The 23,879-nt window shown below is 46.6% G+C and overlaps 1 protein-coding gene across 1 annotated transcript in view; it reads right to left on the reverse strand.

The window, feature by feature from the left end:
- The window catches only part of IRS1 (insulin receptor substrate 1), a 56,287-nt gene extending 33,334 nt beyond the window's left edge, over nucleotides 1–22,953 (reverse strand). Inside the window, exon 1 of the mRNA XM_075158205.1 lies at nucleotides 18,236–22,953. Coding sequence (XP_075014306.1) covers nucleotides 18,259–21,867 — 3,609 coding nt within the window. The 5' untranslated portion in view covers nucleotides 21,868–22,953 and the 3' untranslated portion in view covers nucleotides 18,236–18,258. The remainder of the gene's footprint in view (nucleotides 1–18,235) is intronic.
- Between the last annotated feature and the right edge of the window lie 926 nt (nucleotides 22,954–23,879).

Below are 23,879 nucleotides of genomic sequence, written 5' to 3' on the forward strand. Positions count from 1 at the left end.
TGTTAGAGAGAGTTTAGTGCGATACATTTCCCAAGGAGCAAGAGATTGTATGCTTCCACAAGCACAGAGAGAGAAGACAGATATCCTTTCAGGATAGCTATTCAAGAGAAAACAAACCAAAACCACAACAACAACCCCCTCATCTCATTACATAATTCAGCACAATCACTCCCATTTCTATTAATAACGGGAATTCTTAAAAAAAAAAATCAACCCACAAAACTCTCCATAGCTGAAAGATAGAAAAATCACTAGAGTAATTAACACTCCTAAGCAGAAATTCAGGTTTCTAACCAGGGGTGCCCAGTGCCATTTCGGTATCCCTGACCTAGCAGGTATGAGACAGGACCATGTAAGGAGATGCAAACCCTTCTGGAGCAGGGGCTGAAAGCTAAACAGGAAACCCGGGAGCTTCTAAAAAACGCACTAGACTAACCATAAACTATGAGATTTGGCTGCTTAACATCAAATGGGTTTATACAAAAACAAAACAAAAGAACCTTTATGCGTAAGGCTCACTTCCAGCCATTAGACTTAGAAAGTTTCTATGATCCTAACGCAGGAAAAGACCAAGCCCCTTCTGCTTCACACCATCAGTATAATGCCTCAAGGGACAGTTACCGTCCTGCCTCTATGAAATAAGCCCTCTGAAAAATGAACGAAAATGTTGCAAGGAGATGACGATCACAGTTTCATGTCTGCTTGAAGCCAGTACAAGCCTGTCCTGCTATTGCTTTAAGTGTTCCCACCTACTTTACATAGCCCCACCACACACAGCATCCCCTCCTTTGCCCAGGCACAAGGGACTGCGTAGCAGCATGATGAATTGGATCTGAATTAAAAATTGATTTCTCTCCTCCCCAAGCGAGGTTACTTTTAGGCTGGATGAGGACCCTGACGTAGCTGCCTGCTCAGCTACAGGAATGCTTGTACTTGGACGAAGGAGGTGGCAGCATGAGGACAGGCGTACGTATACTTCTTCAAAACAACAGTCTAAGTAGCAGCGAAAGGATGGTGTACAAGCACGCCCAAAGCCTCGCGCAGGTACTCGTGTACAAGTCCCGTCCATGCTCTGAACTGACAGGGCACAAACTCTCCCTTGTCCAGAAGCTGTTCAGAGACACGTCTGTAACCGCACCTGCTCCAGTAAGCCTTTCTTCTTCCCGGGAAAGAGGAGGTCCAAATCAGACAGCATGCTCAGCTCAGCAGCCTGATTCAGCCCAGGAATATAATGTCATACACTGCCATCAAAACCGTAAAGGACTTACAGGGAGGGGGGGAAATCTGGTTTAGTCAGATGGAACTTGAGCTGATGACTGAACCTTGAATAGCCGTTCATACCTGTGGTCCACATAAGTAAACAAAGTCACTGAACTTACCCTGGTTAAAATTATACTCGGTTGTAAAAAAAAAAAACCACCACCCTGATCTGCTATGAAATGTCTCTGTGTCTTTCCCAAAGGTCTAAATGAATCTTTCACTTTATGCCATCGTTTTCTTTTGCCCAGACCAGTCACTGTTATGCATGGTATTAAAGCATTTGTATTAAAATGCTAACTTTCTTAATTCACACTTTTTGTTTCTCTGTGTGAGTTTGTACATAGGCCAGCCTTTAATATCGTAACATTTTTTTCTTGCTTAATCAAAGCCTTGTGTGTGAGGACACTGACGCACAATAACTTGGTATTATTCAGCCAAATCAGAACACCCTATGTTCAACAAACAGAAGTATAAAACAGATTTTACAAATCTATTACATACATGTCAGAAATATTTCAGAAGTGATTTTCATTTCAAATCTTTGATTACCCTTTTTCTCTGGAAAACACCACTCTTGGGCAGATTGGCTTGAACAGCACAAAGCACAGAACTCTCACTCTAGGGCACACATACAGTTCCGCAGAAAGAAAGAACTAGAGAAAATAAGAGTTCAATAGCATTCACTATCAGCTTTTAAATACTGATAAAGAACCCTTGGAAAAGAGCATTTCTGAACATACAGCAGCACTACTGCACTGCAAACCCTACCTACTTCTTTCTACTCTGTCTATGCGACGGAGGAAACTCCGCTCCAGTGAAGTCACTAGACGTTTTGTTACCAATTCTTAAATGACAAAATACCTCCAACAGTGTGCAAACACATTAGCAAAGTCATCTCTTCCTGCTGCCTTCAGGATAATGGTACAATAATGGTACTGGCTTAAAAATTTAACTGTGGTACAGAGAAATCAAAACTAACCCTATTTTTCTAAGGCACTGCAATTCAAACTGCAAACAGATCCAAAGGCATACGTGGATGCAAGGAAGAAAACCCGGGGAGATGTGTCTCGAACAGAAGGTGAAGCTGCTTCAAATGCCAAATCGCTGGGCTGGACAGCCCTTGGAAAGGAGATGCCACCACACAGCGTAGGTGAACTGAGCTTGCACTGAACATCTGAAACAATACATTTAATGTTTTGGTCCAGCTTTTCTTATTTCTGGTTTCCATACCATTGTTAATAATAAACTGCCAGATGGCAACTGAAGAGTGTGTTGTGTGACCTTCGGTTGCTGAAGCAGAATGAACTTGGGGGAATCCTGTCACTGACAGACAAATACACCCACTAGAAGATGCCAAATATTTGCATTGCCAGAGCTGCTTAAGGTGGAAGAAAACTACTCATCCATCTGGATCGGTGGATTTAGATGAGTCTATGAAGAGGAGGAACATAACCTGAACACAGTAAGTCAAGCTCATGCAACACAAAATTTGAAGTTCTTTTTCCAAAGAAGTAAGAAACCCATGTCTGTGTTCTCTTCCATGTTTTTTTGGAAACACTCAAGACACACCTTTACATTAAAAAAAAGGGGAAAGAACTAAAATTCCCTCACTTCCTTGCTCAGAAAATACTCATTGTTTGGATGAGCCACGAAATTAACTTCAGCTGTAGAGAAAATGACTCATTAACAGAACAATCAAAAATTTCGCTGGAGAGAGGCAGAGGAGGTAAGGAGAAATTTTAAACCTCCTCCCTCTCCTGCCAAATAGATGACACGGTAGTTTGCAAAAACAAACAGAATGCAATAAAACACTTCTTAATAAATAAGGCTTAAAACAGAAAGCTACAGAAAATTGAGGCAAAGAAAAAAAAAAGCCAACCTACAGATGACTGTAATAGCTCTTGGAGCATTTTAATCCTCCAACTGTACTCAAACACATCTGGAAACGTTGCACAGAGCAGCAGAAAGGCAGAGCTACCTTTAAGAGGTTACTTCCTAACGTAGACCGTAATGTTAGATGTTCAACAAATAGTTAAAAGCAAGTTTTGTTTTTACAATCACACATCTGCTGGACAACATGCATTCAGTTTTGTGCCACACCACAGGGGACAACATGCAAAAGATTTTTTAATAAAAGGACAAAAATTTTCTTCCCCAGACTCACCCGAGTTGCTACAAGATCAGTAGGAAATGTTTCAGGGAGACTGATGTTTCCTTCTCTCGGAGTCACTTACTTATTGAATCCTCTTATAATCACTAAATTTGAACAAGAATTGGGGGCAGAAAGGTGGGAACCCTGCCTGTTTCTCATATGACATCTTGAGTAACTGTATCAGAAGTCTGAAAGACAGCTGTCTGAAGTCATTACATATATTTTTCATTTTCACCTGAAAATGTTTTCCACGTACATATGACCTTATCTAAACTAGAAAGGCTAATTTGTCAGTGTGGATTTTGGTTTTTGTGGTAAAGGTTTGTTTGAGAAGATGACTAACATAGACAGCTAAACTAGTATGAATACTAAAGCAGCAGGTGCAGGTTTGCCAGTGAAAGATGCCTTTTCTCGGATACAGCTTACTATTTTTTACCTGAACCGAAACAAGCCATAATGGAGTAGTTTTTTTTCAACACCATAAATACACCTATACTGCATTCCCACCTAAAAGTAGTACCTCCAGGGCGAGTGAAGAAGCAAATCTGTTTCAATAAAACCACTCTGATTCTAATGCAGCACACCTGCAAAGGCTTCTGGGGCTGAGGTACCGGTGGTACAGCAGGTTCTGGCCATCTCGCGGCTGGTCGGGATCATACCTCACTAAAGGCAGAGTTTTACAACAACTGTGCAGGCAGGCAATTTCAAAGACGCTTTTTGCAGTTGGCAAAAGCAGAACCGAGGCCAGAAGCAGCAGTAATGTAGGCCAAGACAAGGAGAGTATAAGGTACTAATCACATAATCATGTTCTACTTGAAGTTTTAAATAACACAAGTCCAGACTGGGAGGAAAAAAGAAGTTTGAATGATGCCTGAAAGAATATTGCAGATGAGCTTTCACAATTGGTTTTAGCCAAACTAGGAACAAGCTGCTGCCTGGAGAAATGGTCCAGTACTCCCTCCTAAATACATTTCCAAGTGCTCCCCCACACCATCACCTGTGAGCAGTCACGGGTGATGCCAAAACCAACTCTCCAGAGGAATACGTGGTCAAGGAGACAGCAACAATAGGGTGGCCTTCAATTACTTTAAGCTGATGGCAAAGCTGCGCCCTGCATTCTGCTTCTAAAGTGGAACAATTACCCGTACTCATCACAGCTCTTTCTGGCCTTAAATCTGTCATACGCACCTGCATGAACCGAGCCTAAAGACTCAGAACAGAGAAAGTCACAACAATGGTAGAAGTTGTAAGTATGACTATAGGATATGCAGATAAAGTCAGAGATGTGAAAACAGATTCCAGGTAGTGATTTGTATCACTCCTGACTTCACAAAATCAAAACAAAAACCTTCAAAAAGTTATAATGAAGATCAGTAAGAAGCTACTGTGTAAGAGCGTATCAGTTAAAAACACAAACAGATTGCAAAGCTCTAGAAACCATAGCAGTCCTATAATGCAAAGGCTATCATTAAGTGTTCTGTAGGCATGTTTATTCTAAGCATATAGCAGGCTTGCTAATAGTCTTCTGCTTTTACCTGTTCCTTCAACCTAAATGCAAATGCTGAAATGTGACCCAAATCCATAAAGCACAATTAACATCACAGGAGTTATTTGATAAAGGAATACTCTAACAAACATAGAAGTAAACAAGCTTCCATCAAGACAGATCAAACGTCTCACCAATCTTCAGGAGAAGAATTTTTGGAAAAGATGAAATATCCAAGGTAGGAGATAAATTAGACATTGAATTACAAATCATTTTGTAGCACTTTGTAACTAACTCATTACTGTAGCTAATTAAAATTAATGGGGACTTGCTGTTAATTCAAACAGAACAGTGTAGCAACAGCTTACAGGAAAAAAAAGGAAAAAAAGTTCAAGGGACACATTCTAAAATGAGGCATGTTGCTCTAGTCCTACCAACTTCAAGTAGGTACAGCAATTTCCATCAATTGAAGATTCCTCCCCTTCCCTGCCAAGATGAGAAATACTTCATAGCACACTCATGCAGAAGGATCCATCATTCAAACCTTCCTCCAAAATATGTTTACACAACTGTTACCAACATCTTATACAATTTTTTTCCTCTAACAATTCTTGGTATATCAATGCTTTCCACTACTGCAATCCCACAATGTTATCAGCGTTAAGTAACTTCATTCATACTTATGTTTAAAATTTTATAACAGCCTATCAAGCTAAGAGATAATGAATCATTCAAGCCATTAAAGCCCAATTACATCAACTGAAATCTGAGCTTCCCAGCATTATTCCCATTTCTCCTTCTGCTCACTCAGCCCCTTACCCCTTCCTACACAACTTTGCCTTCTCTAATCTTGTGAAACTTCTCTTACAGAAGACCCACTAACTGGCCAGCCAATTTACACAGCCTGCCTGTCACTCTTATCCTTCAATACATTTAACTGCCATTTCTCTGTACTTGTGGTTTTGCCCTCTCCGCTCAGCCTCCCAACCTCCCACCATTTCGTGTATTGGCTGCTCCTCCTCTGGATCAGACGAGGTCCTGTAACCAGGTCTCTTCTGTGCCTACACTTCATTTCTGCACGATCATATCCGTTCAAATATATTTAATTATCATGTATGTACTGACACTTGGCTTCATGGTGGATTAATTCAAATTAAAGTGATTAAAATAATCAAATTTAGATTAGCAAATGAGGAAACTTATCTTTTTATGTTCTTAATGGTCATTCTCAAAGAGCGATAACCACTAAATCATGCCAATCTGCAATATAACCTTGTAATTTGGCATTTGGTATAGTCCCTAGTTAGACAATACTGTTAGTACATATTTATGCAGATTCTTCACATAAAATTAATGACCAATACAGGTCACTATTTACTAGCTGGTTAAATTTTATATTTATGACTTTTCAAGCTGTGTTTGAATGAAAATCCAGATAAAACTGTAAAATAGTATGCCCTGTGTTTAGTTATCAGTTAACTAAAAACTAACAAAATATCCCGAACATATAAGGAAGTTGCTTAACAAAATAAAACTTGCATTTAGAAACAATTCCTTTTTTTTTTTTAAAGCCTCTTCTTTATTTAGGTGAAATTGAGTGGGCTTGGCTACTATGGACTTCAAAATTTCAGATTTAGTAGAGTTCAATTTTTTTTTTAAACTAAAACACTTCAGAAAGGAAATTCATTTTCCTATCTTTTCAGTTTCTGTTGATCTTACTCAACTTTGAATAAACAACTCACGTAATTAGGCTAGTCATACACTAAAATGAAAATAAATTTCTCTAGATATCTACTGAAGCAGCTGCTGTTCTCAAAAATTAGTTTTTAGCACTTCAAACCCCGATTCTGGATACTTCACCAATCATGTTCACTAGAGCAATGGTTTTATTTCCTCTAAACACTTTATAGTTACGTTGATTGGAAAGTCTCTCTTAATTTAGGTAGTATTAGTGTATTACAGCACATTTAGTCCTCAACACAGGTTTATTTTTGAAAAAGCATTACAAAAATTAATTCAACCAGAACCACCCCACTTTCTCAACCTCAGCTTGCCTTCTCCAGGGATGTGCTACCACCACCTCAGGGTCAAAACAGAATTTAAAAGAAATGTAAATATTTGCTCTCTTCCTGGGAAAGCACTACATAGAGTGGAGGGGAAAAGAGGGGATGTGCATATGGGGAATTGCATCGGTATAATTAGATAGTTTTATCAAGCTGGTAAACGCCTGTGTAGGCAATCCCTTCGCTCTAAAGGGTATTTCCTAATTAAAAATATGCACCCCATCTTCCAGAGCCTTCCTACTGAAGAAACATCTCACCACCACCGCCCAATTAGATCAAATTGGGTGGCTGGCTGTTTTTGTTTTGTGCATGATAATACAAAGACTCTCCAAGTTCCTGCTCAACAAAGACTCGTGTGAAACAGACTTTGAAGACACAATAACATTCCTCTTGCGAGTTTCAAGCCCGGAGGCTAAAAGCACCAAGTAACTATTCATTCTTCCATCTTGAGACACATTCCTAACCTAGTTCAAAGGCCTGAAAAAACATGCCCTAGCTACATGCCTGCACACCTTCAGAAGGGCTTTTCCCTTGTATCAGAGCTTGCTAGGGAAAGAAGTTTCATACAGAAAAGAATTAAATTTATTTGAGAGTTTTGTTTCATTTTTAAGAACCCTTAAATTGTTTGAAGTATTCAAGACTGTCTTGAATATAAATTGATCAGCTATGTTAATCCATTTAAGAATAAAGTTTCACCATTTACATGTTTAAAGTACAATGTTCATGCACAGTGCACCGATGCTAGCAGATACCAGTTTTTTAACCTCTGCTCCAAGAAGCAGCCGCGGGAGGAAGGAGTGCGCACAGCAGTTGTATAAGGAAAAGGGATGATTTGGAGCTGTTTGGTTTCCACCACTGCTCTTCAATTTAGTTTCATCTGCCTCTGTTTTCATCTCGAACTGGTAAGATAGATGTAAATCACACATGGCTATCCACCCATATCAAGACATTCAAGGAATTCAAGAACATTCTGCATCATGTTCACCAGATGATGATAAAGTCAACAAAATACAAGATTATTTCCAAAATACTGACACTAGAACAAATATTAACTTTCAGTGAGAAAAATATTTACTGCTTTCAACCTACAGCTTCCTAAACAAACTAAATTCCTCTTTATACATTTTATTTTGCTGTTTCTAAGAAATCTGAATGCCATTATGTGCAAAATGAGGAAATAGAAACAGTTACTAAATAATACATCAGCCTAACTATAGTTGCCATTTACTTGTATGGAACCAGCACAGAGAAACAGTGGGAGCACGCAGATGAGAGTAAAGGCGGGTGAGGTGAGACCACTCTTTTCAGTAAAGCAAGCTGTTTAAATCTGCCCAAACATCTTGCGAGACCACACCCTAGATGTGCCAGCCAGTCTGCTTTTTGAGATTCCTGAACAACATACAGCAGATAGCAAGTTCCCTTTGTTTGCAATCGTTTTCAGTACACCTAGGCTTTAGAAATACTAGCATCTCCTTACCTGTATTTCATTTTATGTATGTGATCAAGCAATCAACTATTTCATACTTGTGCACTTCCCTTTGTTTTTCAAAGGGCAACAATATTTATTATTCTGCAGTTTAGTTGCCACTAGTTTTTAAAAAAAAAAAAAAAAAAAAATCAATCAACTTTGTTCTGCAATATAGAAAATCAAACGTAGATCAAGTGCTAAAAATACCATAACACAGCAAAGCATGAAGGGATGGTATACTGTGCCTGTGCTTTGCAAGCAAAGAAGTCCAAAAGAGAAATAGGGTAAATGTAGCAGGTTAAAGAGAGGCACTTTTTTCATTTTTAACAAAGCAGTTCCTACCTGTCCAAAATATGTTTTCATCCTTCTAAGGATTTCAATTAGTTGCTTTCATTTTCACCAGATGAAAATGGTTCAGTTTGAATTTACCATCACTGCAAAAAGGGGAGTATTGCTCATTTTTTCCTTCATGCAGCCATCGTACAGATCTTTGTTCCCACCAAAACAAGCAATACATTACCCTACCGACATCTACGAGTCATTTCAAATCCTCTGGGCAAGCCGAGCTGTCCTACCTCTTTCAAGGACTGTGCAGCTGGGCTACCTGCTGTCGGTCACTTCCATGAAATACAACTGTACTCTGAAAGGAAAATCCTCATGGGTATATTCAAAAGTAGAAAAAAAAAAAGTAAGAGAATATGTTAACTGACTAAACAACTTGTTAGTTTATTTCCTCATTATTCCATAACATTCTGCTCCATAATACTACGTTTTGCTATTTTGAAGTAACAAGTAATTCAGAATTTGTGATCAGGAATTATGGGAGAGGAATCAGTAATTATGACAGCACAAACTTTTCTGAGGAAATGAAAATTAATCCCATCTTTCAGAGACCATTCAGCCAACTTCTCCATCATTTACCTACAGTGCCTGCAAGAGTCAGAAATGGAACAGCCGCCATCATTTGAGCAGAAATGCCCAAACTTTATTTCTCTGGGTATCACCATTGGAGAATGAGTACCATGAAAAAGCACATTGTACCATGCCAGCGAAGGCAGCAGACATTACCAGCCCTATGTCACGGTAGGCGCAGGCACAGCAAAAGACATTCTGTTGCACCTCTATCTTCTCCAGGAAAGAGAAGACCTTTTTTTTCCTTTTTTAATATCAGTATGAAGGCTCTTGCATACCACATGCATCACTGCTCACACTGACTCCCAAACACCTTGTCGATCACTTGCATAGGAATCATCAAACTAAACTGGGAAGTTACTGGAAGACCATAGTCTCCTTGCACAAGTGATTTTCAAGGTATTTCAGCGAAATGACTGAACGTTACTTACGTCTAGGCACCAGCACTCCCCTGGTGTGCAGGGCATACAGAGGGCTTCTGAGCTCCCAGTTTGTCTCTGCAGCTGAGACATCTCCCCTGTTGCTTGTTCCCTGTTCTCTAGGGGTAAACATAGCAATCTTCTCTTCAAAATGAAGGCCAGCTATGCTGAAGATGAATTACCATCCGGTGTTTTAATCTACAAGATTCCCTCACTGATACACATCAGTTGTCGCTCTAGATGTCTTTTTGCATCTCTCGTACACAGCACAGGGTGCGGGAAGCTCGAGTCAGAACTGAAGCAAGCACGTCACAGCTTCAGCCATGGCGTATTGAAGTTCCCACCTCCCTTCCACTCCTCTACGGTCACTTAAAAACTGATAAATGGTGAGACCCCAGTTGAGATATGCCATATGACGAGCAATGAACTCAGTCTTCTACCTCCACCTACACTTCCTGAGGTTCTTTGAGTCTCTAAACCAAGACACGTGCCTTCTCCACAGCTCTGGGCACAGCGTTTAAACATGGATGTTCCTAGTGAGGTAAAGACGTCCAGGATCTTGTGAGGAGAATGAAGGGCAGCTTTGGGTTGGGTTTGGTTTTGTTTTTTTTTTTTGTTTTTTTTTTTTTTTTTTTTTTAAGTCTACAAATTCACTGAAGTAAGAGCAGAAGGAACCCATACAATCACTGGCTTAGTCTCCTCCACTCCATGTGTTAGAGCTTTTTACTCCTTCAGGGAACTGTTCCATTGAAGGAAAGCTCCCGTTCACAGACTAGTTACGTATTTTATTGACTGGCAAAGCCAGCTTATGGAGTTCCTGCCCCATAGTTACGTCTTAACAAATATTTGTGCACCACACTGAAAGCCAGTCCGCTGGAACTGGACAAGAACCAAGGCTGATAGATAATTCACATTTTTTCTATTTACATAGATTCTATATTTCAAAGAAAGCTTGCCCAATGCTTAGGTGCCCTAGTGGGTTACAAATATCCAACCTACACAGACTGGAGGGGGGAAAAATAAAAAAAAGAAGAAACACAGTAAATTAAAGTTGTAGAAGTTCCCAGACTACTAGCTTCCTGCATTTTATAACATGTATCATCAGACAGTTCAAATGTACAAGTACACCTCAACAGCTTTACTAGCTGTAAAGTGTACAACGTTAACACCATTCTTCCTGAAGCGCATCTTATTTGAAAATTTAACAGGTCATTTCTTCCACGTCCCCAGCTTCCAAAAAAATGGAATTTTACAACAGTTGACAAAACGTACACAGACAAATCTTCTGTGACACACCACGGGAATGGTGTGTTTCACCTTACAGCTCAGGTGACTGACACCAGATCTTTTAACTAGATTCCCAAATTATTACAAGCAGTTGAACACACACAAGCTTTCACTGTCTCACCTACTTGATCAAAAACTACTCTGAAGAAAATACACTTTGCAATTACACAAGGTTAAATCTCTAATAATAGTCTTCAGAGAACATGACCTAGATATGTCAAACATGATCAGAGAGATATATATCAAGACATCTTTTAGTTAGTTAAGAGTGCCAGGCTTATTTAAATCTCCTTTATCTGTTCGCACCTTGGCTTTTGTTATATTTCCCATTCTGTAAGAGGAGAGTAAAGCTGTTAAATTTCGGAATATTTTTTTTTTTAAACTTACCAACACCTCTCCTTTACTACCTCTATCTCATGTATTCAGAATAATAATCATCACAATGACCATTTATCAAAAACTCAGAATGATGTAAAAATAGAATAATGCTATTCACTTTTATGAATATGTACTCTAACATACCAGATTACGTACAGATGACCAAAAGACAGCTTTTAGCATTCTGACAAATTGGGAATTCAGATGTATTTGTTAATATTAATATATTTGTGTTGCAGCTCTTACCACAAAATGAAAAACACAAGATCTCCTGTAACAAGTGACAATAATTTTGCATTTTGAAATTTTCTTTTACAAGATATTCTTTAAACTAAACAATTTTACAGGAATCTATACTTACTAATCCGTAAGTCAAACTATGAAACTAATGAAACTAATTTTTAATCAAATTTATAACTGTCCAAGTAGTAGAGTGTAAAGAACAAAATACTGCAGTTAAAAAAACCTGTATGAATATAGTTCTCCTTTCATTATGTGCATTTTATAAAAGCAAGGTTTTCTGATGTTAAAATTTACTCATTCTTATTTATCTTGTACTTAATTCAGATTCCTACCTGTGGTTTACTGCTGTGGTTGTGACAGGGATGCTAGAAGACAAAGAATTCAGGAAAGAAGAGCTGGAGGCAAATTCTACTTACCTTACCATGCACATCATCCTGTTAAGGTCAGCAGAATATCCAAATAATATTAAAAAAAAAAAAAAATCTAATCACAAGTAAGGAACACATGCGCTTTCTAAACAGTCTATCCCAGTAATAAGATCAAAAGAAAAATATAGAAGTAAAAACACCTTCAGAAAACTGCAGTACCATGCAAAATGAGCGCCTCTAGAATAAACTCCCCGTATATATCGAGGCCCTCCGCATTTCTCTGTATTCATCCTCAAACTTTCACATACCACCATCCCAATTCCCTTCAGATCATGAACACCTTGCAATTCTCTCCACCAACATCATCATACCACAGTTTCTCTGTGTCCCCTAAGTAATTTCTATGTCTCATTTCCATCTCCCTCCCATGCGAGTTTCTACAACTATGGCCCGGCCTGTACCTCTAATTCCCCATTATCTTACGTCAGCATCCCATAGTCTCTCTTCTAGCCACAGCATGGGCCGCGCCTTCTCCCTCCTATCTCTTAAGAGTACTGTATTTCATAACACTGTCAATCAAATGCAATAATTAGTTTTCAATGAAACTTGGCACAGAGGTTAAATTTAGTATCAAATTAGTTTTGGAAAAAGAATATCTATTTCTCTTCCATATCACTGGACATCAAAATTTTTTTTTTTTAAGTTTATGTTCACTAGTGACTTTATTTGCACAATAATCAGTACTGAACAGATCCACTTTCAATAAACTGGAAAGAAACACTCCTCTTTCTTCACAAACAAGCTATTATACAGTTACTGCACCTTGTTCAAAAGAATATTCAAGTACATTTTACTTTCAGTACTTGCATTCATGCATTTATAGAGTCATGAAAACTGTATAGTCCTAATGAATATAAAAATTTCAGCTATTATAAAGCACTCCTGAAACAATGCAATATACTGAAGATATTGGCCAAATAACATTCCTACTCCACAGCTGCTTGCTGCATTTTATTTAAGAGTTGTAATTCTCTATTTACGAGTGTTATCTAAGGAAGCATATGACCTCTCACAGTTGCTAGTTAAAAATGAGCATCATCCTTGTCCTGCAACGTCCTGTTTCATTTTCAAATTTAAACCACATAAACCAGTTTAAACATTGACTAAATATGAAACCTATGTGCTAAAGAAGTCCAGATATTACTTCATAATCAACTGAATCAGTTTATAAATCATACAGTTCCAATTTTTAAGCCAGGAAAACAAAAAAAAGTCCCAAGAAACTTGTCATTAAAATCAAGGTGGGGGTGGGGAAATAATCAATACTACAATTTAATGTAGCTAGATTAAAGGAACTGATCTACTGTCTAAATTACAAAAAAAAAACCCCAACAAACCCTCAAAAGAACCAAAAACATTAATTATAAGCTTGTGGTCTTGTTAAACACGAGAACGGCAAATACGCAAGTATGTGGAGACAGGCTCAATTTTGGCAAATAATTAGGTATGGGGAAAAACTGGTGTGTGCATACAGTAAGAAATGCACTGTTTTGTCTACAGTAATACCCATAAAGCATGGAAAACTTTCATAACTTACTGGTATTTACCTTGGTGCTGACCCAAAACTACAAAAACTTCTGTTCTTTCAGTTCTAGAAACAACTTCCCCCAAAAAAGTTATTTTAATTGTACACGTCTTGTTTTGGCATTTGCTGTGTTTCAGTCATTCCACCTTAAGTTTTTAACTTGAGGAAACAAAACCAACTATTGAAAACTATTAAAGAAATAAAATAAAAAAGCAAGCAATGTCCCAACAAAAAAATCCAGGTATATTACACAAGAACTACATGAGTAATTTTCTGTTTACCATCATGTGTATTTTCATGAGACCCAAACAAATGTTTAGCTCTTCCCCTTAGTAGTGCTTTGCTTTAACTGGAACGAGACAAAAGGCATAACAACCGTACAAATGCCATTGTACTGTATTCCATTTTCTTACATCACCAAAAAAACCCAAACCACCCATGCACTGGGTAAAATAGGCATCATTAAAGCTGCAAGTGAGCCAAGTTACCACTTGCTCACACTACACATATTCTATTCGGTGTTATTAGCACTCATTTTCACGAGTTCTCAGACTCATCAGCAAAATGGAAATGAGGGGAATAATGGCTTTGCTTTGAAGCTCCGGAGATCAAAGCCACATACCTGGATTCATGCTACTATCCTACTACAGCCTTTCCTGTTTCTCTGGAGCCAACATCTAATGGTTTCCTTTTTGGAATATTTTTTGACTGTATACTCAGAACACAAACTATCAGCGGTTCATCTTCAAAACCCCTGCTCATTCTAGGAGCCTTCTCTTCTCACAGCAATCCCAAAAGCAGGATCCACAGCATATCCACAATACCTGCTCATCTGTGCACGCAAAACTCTAAGCAGGAGGAGAACAGCAACGCCGCTCTCCCCTCTCCCTAGCTCTCGCCTCGCTCTCCGTGTCATAGGCTGGTGTTTCCCAGCATGATTTGGCCGCTGCAGCAATGTGGCCTTCCAGCTACAAGCACAACAGTCCACTTATCAGAGGATCCAAGCACCGAACAGTCACCGGCTTGGCTAGGCACACACACCAGTACCCAATTCTCTGTAGCAGAGGGAAGCGTTTGGGCAGGGCAGCATGCAGGACTGCATGGAAACTGCTGCACTTTTAACAGGATGAGAGAAGAGCGCGAGAAAGGCTACGGCAGGGCCAGCTGTTAGGAAACGGGCAAGAATGGGATTGGAGAGTGCAGAAGAATGCTGTGGGTACGACAGAAATGTTTTTTAATTAAATTTGGAAAACAATGTGATTATTTCAGCCAGTATCTTTAATGTTAGGAGAAATAAGTACACTTGAAAGAGGTTAAAAATACTTGAGAATGTAATGCCTAAGCAACTTGGAGGCGGCTGGGGGGGGGGAGGATGGGAGCAGGGAAGAGGAGAGGAGTTAGGTAGCTTGCAGCAAAGCAGCAACAATCTTTTTACCTATTAGGAAATGTACGGCCAACATTTGGGGTCCTTGTCTTGTAGTCTGGAACAACAGAAAATTCCAGAATGGATAAAATAAGAGTTATCCAGATAGTTATGGCCTTTGGGGTAGGGTGGAAGGCTGCTCTATGGAGAGGAGAAAAAAAAAGAAAGAGCACGTGCAGTCCCTTTGGCACTTCTGAGATTAAAAGTGTAAATAATAACCCACGAAAGAGATGGAGAGCAAAGTAAGGGTACTTAATGCAGCCTTCCCCATCCCTTGTTCTGACACCTGCAGCTTCACCTCTCCCCTCCCAGGTCCGGATGTTCTCTCCTCTCTGCCATCCCTGCAAACGTACCAACTAGCTTTTCCTTCCCCTTCCACATTGCTCCAACACCAACAGGGGAAACAACAACCGCAGCCTCCCCACTCTGAGCCAAGCCTGAACAGCCTCACCTGCCAGGAGGAACACGGGGGGAAGCTGGCCGAGGCAGCACAGCCTGCTCGGCTGCTCGTTGGAAAGGGCAAACAAAACTTCAGGGAACTGGAGCACCCTCACTGCACATGGAGTTTTCAGGAGAACGGTTTAGCTGAAGGTGCCCAACAACTTTTTCAGGCATGTGCAAACAGACTGTTTGCAGGCCTGTAAATCACTCACCTCCAGGCAGATTTTCTCAAGAATGGCATAAGGTATAACCTACATGGGCTGATTCCCCCGCCAAACCTAAGTTCCACCTCCAAAGCAAAAAAGGTACACGGACATGTCAAAAAACAGCTGTAAAAACAGTTTAACACAGACAAGATGGTGTTGGGTTTTTTTCCTTAACACACTCAACAAATGAGCTAGTTGGGCTGAATTTTGCAACGAAAGTTTCAGCTGATGGCAAGAAATCTAGCCTGGGAAATAAGAGTCCAGAGGGTTAATATCTGAGAAAGCTACAAGCAACTAACACAGCTTTATAGTGGGAAGGGAAAGGGAAGAGCCATGGCTACAAACTCCCCATATAATTATAGAGTGACTCTTCCCCTGCCTCCCAGAAGAAGCTGTGCTTGCTCAGTCCAATCCTAATTTTGGGAAATAAGAACCAACTTCAAACAGCAATTACTCTATTAGACACTACCTTTCACAATGCTGCTCTGAAAAACATCTGCATAATATTTTTCAGCATGTTCTTATATCAAGTCTTCCACGTCCTGATCCTCCACCGAACAGCATAATCACAGCAGGTATCTACCTACCACCATGATAGAGAACATTGCCACAGCTTTTATGTTAAAGATGACACACAGGATCAATTAAATAACTTGTCTACAGCAAAAGTAAACGGTGCATTTGGAAAAAAACTGTGTAAGTAAACAGTTATGACACTGCTCCCCCCCAGAACTGTATTCTCATACTCTTGCACATATTTTTAGTTATCCACATGCTGACAGAGGATTTTCTCTCACACTTGCTCCCCCAGTCTTAGCACACAACGGGGGGGGAGGGGGAAGTGATCCTCCTAGCAAAATGACTTACAGCACAAGATGCTGCATCCTCTGGCAAAAATTCCCTCCTGAAGAGTTCGTAACACCAGCACTGCCCTAGGCAGATACAGATTCCCAGGGTAAGGAGAGGCATCTCGAAGACAGTCTAGACAGGCTCTTGCAAGCACATCCCAGAACAGAGAAAGGGTGTGGCAGCGCAAGTCTGGTCACAGACAATGTCTTGTGACAGCCAGCACGCTCCTGTCAGATATCCACAAAAATAATCATTTCCTACTAGTTACCATTTGAACCAGACCAGCAATATCTGTGCTGATCCTAAACCTTACCTCGAACTTTGAAATTAACCTGGTATTCATAGGTCACGTAAGACTAATACCTAATATTGCATTGCTCTAACAGGCAACGGCAAGTGCTAAGTAGCAAATACAAAGAGATTGTTTTGCTTTTGTTCAGGTTATAAAGATAGAAAACACAGTAGTTTAAGCAGTTATTATGAATATGTGCAATGACATTAGGGGATGAATCTCATACCACTGTTTACATTGTAAGTGTAATAAACTTACTATGATTACTGCTGCTCAAGTCTGTAGAAAACTGCTAAAATTGAGTGTCTCAACAAGATTAACTGGGTAGCTATCCGCTAGTGCTTGTCTGCAGCAAAACGGTCTTCACCTTTCATGAAAGGACTCACACAGGTGCACTGTACTTCATGAGCTCTAAACAAGATACATTTGTCATGAGCTGCATGAAGCTCCCACATCGCAGAAACATCACACTGCTTGCAACAATGCTCCTACTCATCCTACACACCTGTAATCAATGTGCAACAGCCTGGCAGAAGTTTTTCCCAAATTAAAAATCAAAAGTTTCAAGGAAAAATAGAACACGTCAGTCAACGCCAAAGACACAGTTCATATGGCCCATTTCTTATGCAGTTTGTAACACTCTTGTGAGCATGGGACAGTCACGCTTAGTATCAGTTGAAACACAAGTGACAGATATAATGCTTTCAAGTCTTTTTCAAGTTCAAAGTACCTTCCAAACAAAACTGAATTAACACTCATGACAGCCCTAAGAGGTACATGCCGTTAGCTGTGTTTTGCACATGGGAAAGCAATCACGCACATGGCATGGTTGACTGCTTTACCCTTGGCCACAAGAGCTATTACTGACCAAACCAGGATTATAACGGGAGTTTCCTGTTTCCAGCCCCATGCTATAGTCAATTCACTTTTTTTCCCCTCCTATGCACACTGTTCTGAAGCACACCGAATTCTGAAAAGTAAAGAAACGTGGCAACACGTATCGCATCCCCCCTGGCGCATCCAGCGTGCTTTGGAAGCAACCCCCCCGGCCCGTGCAGGTGAGAGCCTGCGGCTGGGGCTCCCGCAGGGATGCTGTACTCCCGCATGCTTTTGCCACTAAAACAGGCTGCAGACGCTAAAGGCAAAACGCACAAGGAAACTGACCCAGCGTGTCACAGCCACCGCTGCTCGGGCTGCGGCATCTCCCAAAGCCCCCCCCGGGGGAGGATGCCGCAGGCCGCCAGCCCGCCCTGCCGTACCACGCTCTGCGAGCTGCCAGTCCCCACGGGCAGAAATGACAATGAGCGGCCTCGGGCCGCCGCCCCTCGGCGCCCACCTCGGCCCTCTCCCCTCACAGAAACGCCCGGGGCCGTCCAACTCCTCCCGCCCCGCCCCCGGCTCACCTTCCCCGGCGGGCGCCCGGCTCCTACATCTCCTCCCGCTTCTGGAAGCTGATGCTGGCGTACGCGCTCAAGTCGTCGCTGGAGTGGCCGCTCCCGCGAGGCTGGCCCGGGGCTTTCGGCGGCGGCGGCTGCTTCCCCCCCGGCAGAGCGGCGCCCTCGGCGGGGGGGTGGAGGTGGTGGTGGCGGCGGCGGTGACTGAAGTCCTTCACCAAGTCCAGGTCGATGTAGTTGAGCCCGTTCTCCAGGGCGGGCGCGGCCCCCGGCTCCCGGCGGGCGGCGGGGGCGCCGGCCGCCTCCCCCGCGGCGGGCCGCAGCCAGACGTTCTCGAAGGAGGCCGAGCTGTGGCGCTTCACCTCCTCGGCGCCCCCCGCGCCGCCGCAGGGGAAGGGCGCCCCGACCCCGCCGCCCGCCGCCCCGCGGGCGGCGCTCGGCGTGGACGAGAAGGTCTCGGAGCTGTGCCGCCGCCGGCCGCCCTGCGGGTCGGCACGGATCACCTTGGCGCTCTGGTTGCGGCCGGGGCTGAGGCTGACGCGGGTGAAGGCGCTGCCCGCGCCGGGGCCCCCGAGCAGGGAGGAGGAGCGCGGCGGTGCCGCCGACAGCTCGGCCGGCGGACGCGGCAGCTCCGGGGAAGCCGTCGCCGCCGCCGCCGGCGGGGGCTTCTCGGCGGCGGAGCGGCCCGCCCGCACGTCGGCGTAGCTGAGCAGGAGGGCGGGCGAGCAGGGGGAAGGGCTGTCGGCGCAGTCCGAGCAGGAGCCCCCGGCGGCGGCGCCCCCCAGCTGCATCGCCACGTAGTCCCGGCCGCCGGGGGCCGCGCCTCGGCCGGGCCGGGCCGCGGGGGCCGCCCGCGCGGCGGCGAAGCCGGCGGGGCAGGGGGCCCGCGGCGGGCCCAGCTCCATGTTCATGTACTCCTCGGCGCCCTCGTTGCCCGGCGGCGGCGGCAAGCCCAGCCCCAGGGCGGCGGAGGGGAAAGCCGGCTTCTCGCCGGCGATGAACTCGATGTTGACGTACTCGCCGGGGCTCTTGGGCTCCGGGGGCAGGAGGAGCGGGGGCTGCTCCCGGGCCCGCGGCAGGGTGCTGGCCTTGGGGCCGCCCAGCGACAGGCGCGTGGGTCGCGCCAGGCGGCCCTTGGTCTGCACGGCCGTGTCCACCTTGCGCGGGGGCTGCGCTTGCGGCGGGGGGCCGCCCTCGGTGCCGCCACCGCCGCCGCCGCCCAGGCTGTCGCTGCTGGTGGAGGAGGATGAGTCCTCGGCGGCGTAGAGGAGGCGGCCAGAGCCGAGAGCGATGCGGAGCTGGGGGCTGCCCTCCTCGCCCGCCACTGCCGGCCCGCTGCCGCCCCGCCGGTGCACGTGCTTGAAGGAGCGTGGCAGCGAGAAGTAGGAGTAGATGGGTTTGTGGTGGGCCGCGGTGGCAGCCTCCTCAACGCCCGGCTGCCCTGCGCCCCCGAAGTAGCAGTCAGGCGGGGTGCTGGTGGTGGAGCCGCTGGCTGGGGACATGTTGATGTAGTCGCTGCCACTGCAGGGGAGCTTCCCTTCGTTGCTCTCCACTGAGAGTTTCGGGTGGTGGCCGGCGCCATTCGTCCAGATCTTGCCATAGCCCGCAGAGCCGCTGTCGGGGGAGTAGCTGCCACTGGGGGACATCATCATGTAGCCATTGGAGTCCACTGTGGCTGGAGGGTGGCGGCCCCCCCTGCCAGGGTTGATGATCTGCTGCGGGGCCGACACACTCTTAGGACTCATGGGCATGTAGTCACCACCCTTGGGGGGCCCCCCGCCGCTGGGGACAGGGGCTACGCCGGGTGACATGGGCATGTAGCCATCATCCGTGTGCGGGGCAGAGTTGGTCCGATGATGGCCGCTGTCCAGGTGGTGCATCTCCAGACACTCCTCCGGGTAGGAGTGAGTGGGCACAAAGGCTGAGTGCCTGTAGGAGGGCAGCCGGCTGCCGCCACAGGGGTAAGAAGGCAGCATCTCCGTGTACTCCTCAATGGAGGCCACCGAAGACTGTGAGGGTGTCTTCTGGTGGGAGATGGTGGGCGAAGTGCCTGCAGAGTGAGTCCGCTTCCTGAACGCCTTCTCCAAGTCGGCAACCTCCTCGCCTCGAGGACAGCACGGCGTACCAGGGTAGCGGGGCTGCTGCTGCGGGTGGCAGGTGCGTGGGATGAAGTGGCCATTGGGGGCTGCCAGGCTGCAGCAAGAGGAGGTGGTCTTCCCCCCCATGCAGATGTAGTTGAGCTCTTCATCGCCCCGAGCTGGTGGGGTGTGTCCCAATGAATCTGGGGTCACACTGCGAAAAGAGCTGCGAAAGTCACACGGGCTGGAACCGTACTCATCAGAAGAAATAAATCCACCATCGCTAGGGGAGCCAGAAACCGAAGCACTAGACCTTCGTGGAAACAGGCAGTCTGAGGTGGAGCCATGGCCACTAGTGCTGCTGGATGACAGGCTGACTGGACTGGTGGCTGAAGGAGAGCAGCGTGAGGAAGGCATTGGGATGGACCGGCTGTGGTTGAGCGGAGGATGGAGCCTGGAGTTGCCACGGTGTCTATGCGAATGGGTCCGGTTGGCACTGGGACTAACTGGGCTACCATCCACAGAGGCAGGCCTCGACATTGTGCCTTCCCCATCACTCGATGCTCGAACCCGGAAAGAGCTGGGTTTGCCACCTGTACCTCCACCCCCACCACCAGCAGGAGAGGTGGCCGTGACACTCTCAGTCCTGGACCGGCGACTGAGCCCCACTTGGCTGGGTGGAGGGTTGTTGACGTGGTGCCTGCTGCGAAGGGGCACAGAGATGGGGTTGGAACAGTTTGAGGAGGACTGGCTCTTGCTGCGGGGCCGGAATTCCTCGCTCATGGCTCGCATGGCCTCCAGGATGGTTTCATGCATGTTCTGTGCCACCACAGAGTCATCCACCTGCATCCAGAACTCACCGGGCCCAGTGACAGCTGAGCGCCCCACCTCAATGAAGAAGAAGTTCTCAGAGTGACCACAGCGGCGGATATTGAGCAGCTGCAGCACCACAGCAGCCGCATCTGAATTCAGCTTCACAAAGCTGATGGTCTTGTTAGTCAGGCACAGGCGGTAGATGCCAATCAGGTTCTTTGTCTGGCCTAGGCCCTTAGGCTTCAGAATTACTTGCCAAACTTCTTTAAAAGCTGGGCCAGGGGCTACCTCACCATAGCTGTCCTCACCTGCTTCCCCCAGTCCCGCGTTGCTGCCTCCAAAGGTGACGTCGCTGTGGTGGTGGTGGTGATGGTGATGGAGGTGGTGGTGGCCCTTGGCCCTGTTGTGCAACTGCAGTAGCGCTTGGTACCAGCTCTCCTGTTCAGGCTCGCTGTCAGCTGCAATGGCAAAGTGCTCGTCCTTGGTGTAGAGGGCCACCAGGTGCTTGTTCTTGGAGTCAGCCCGTTTGTTGATGTTGAAGCAGCTTTCTAGTGGGATGGAGCGCTTGGGGGCCCCTGACTTGTGTCTCCATTTCTTCTCATTCTCGTAATACTCCAGCCGGGCGGGTCCAGACTCGCTGGCTGCCCTCAGCACGAAAAAGCGTTTATGCATGCTCTTGGGTTTGCGCAAGTAACCCACCTTTCTGACATCTGAGAAGAAGCCCTCATTATTATCTGTGGGGCTAGCCATGATGAGAGGCGGTGGAGCTGTTACTGCGGCTAGCAGTCCGCAAGACCCCAAAACAGCCAAGCCAGCCGGAAAAGACAACCACCTAAAGTAAAATTCATGCAACAACAATTAAAAAAAAAATTAAAAAGAAGCAAAATAGCTCAGGATCCTCTTTTGAGAACTGGACGGGGGAGGGACAGAAGCAGGGTGAGAGCAGCTGTTCAGTGGCAGAGGCAGCTTCCAGCACCAAATCAGAGTTTGCGTTGCTGTTTATGCCCAAATCGCCCTTAGATGGGTAAGCGCGTCCTTAAAAAGTCCAGTCCCGATCAGTCCAGACGAAAGTCTCGTCCCGAGAGCAGCCGCCGGGAAAGAGAAACGCATCTTCCTCGCAGCGGTCGGGCTCCGCTGGGGCCGGGAGCGGGGCGCGGGTCCCCTTCCTCCGCTCGCTGCACCCCTTCCCCGTCTCAAGTTTGCCTCCGCGAGTAGCGATTTCTGTGGCAGATTAAATATCCTCTTGGGGGCGGAGATTGTTTTGCAAAGTCGGGGGGTTTGCACCCAAAAATACACGCTGCTTTCCCCCCTTCTCCCCCCCTCCCCCAAAAAAGAGAAAACCAAAAAAAAGCCGCCCACAACACAACCCCCCCTCCCCCAAATATCAGCGCTGAGGTTGCTGCTGCTTCTCCCGCTCGTGCGTGCGGAGGAGGCTGGCGACCCCATTCAGTCCCATCTCGTTAGGCAGCGAAAGTGCCATTTCCACACACGGCGCAGCCCGGCAGCGGCGGGAGGGGAGGCAGCCCGAGTGCCGAAGGAACATCCTCTCTTCCTCCTCCTCTTCATTCCAGTCGGCAGCGCCTCAGCGGCCGGCGGCGCGGCCCCCTCCCGTGCCCCAGGCTGGCGGGGGAGCGGGCACCGCCGCGGCGACTCCCTCACCGCCGGCTTCTTCGCGGAGTTTCCCGGCGCCCCGCACCAAAACAGGCGGCGGGGGCCGCGCTCGCCAGTCCAGCCCCCTCCGCCCGCCGCCGCCGCGGCTCCGGCTCACTCCAAGGAGAACAACACGTGACGGCGCCAGTGCGTGGACCATCCCCGGAGCCGCCGCCGCCGCCGCCAGGCTCCCGGCCAGCCCAGCGCCGCGGCCCCGCGGCCCGCCCCGGCGCTCCCCGCCCTCCCTCCCTGCCCTCATTCAGCGCGGCCGCGGGGGCCGCCACCGCCGGGCCCGGCCCCGCGCCGCACCGCCCGCCGGGGGCCGCGCCCCCATTGGTGCCGCCGCCTGTCCGTCACGGCGGCGGCGGGGGGCGGCGCCCGGCCAGGCTGAGGCGCGGCGCGTAGTAAGGAGGCGTAGACGCCATTCAGCGGCGTGTTATTTATAACCGCCGCCGGCAGCCTCTGCAGTGTGGCGGCTTTCGCCGCGGCGGGCCCGGCCAGGCGGAAAGCCTCCTCCCGCCTTCCTTTCCGCAGCCCTTGTCGCCGGCTCCGCGCGGCGGGGCAGGCCCAAGCGCGGAGCCGCGGCCGTTAACCGCCGCTTCTCAGGGCGGGGCAGCCGCGCGCTCGCCGCCGGAGCGGGCCGCCGTGAGCGGGGCGGGGGAGCCGCGGCTGCCGGCGATGGGGTGGTTCCCGCCGCCCGGGCCAGCGGGGAGCGGCGGGGCTCGGCCGGCGGCGGCAGGCCGCTGGGCGTGCTTGCCCTCCCCGCCCCGCCGGTGCTCGTTCCGCTCCGCGGGAGCCGCTTCCGGCTAATACGTGGCCCGAAGCGGCGCGTCCCCTGCCCTGCCAGTGCGGTCGTTCCCCGAATAAAGACCCGGCGAGGAGCGGGAGGTTTGGCGCTGCCTCCATGGCGCGCGGCAGCGCGGCCGAGGAGAGGTCCCCGGAAGAGTTTTTCCTGTGTAGTGTCAAGCAGTTAACTGTATTTCCCCGAATCATTATATGCTAAATTAAACTGAATATTCAACGTGATCTGCTGTTTACAGGGCTGAAATGTACCGTACGCATAACTTCTACCTCTGAAGTAGGAAACAAGTGTTGCAAGCCAAGTCGAAAAA

This window comes from Calonectris borealis, chromosome 9, assembly GCF_964195595.1.
Source record: "Calonectris borealis chromosome 9, bCalBor7.hap1.2, whole genome shotgun sequence".
NCBI classification, from domain to species: Eukaryota; Metazoa; Chordata; class Aves; order Procellariiformes; family Procellariidae; genus Calonectris; species Calonectris borealis.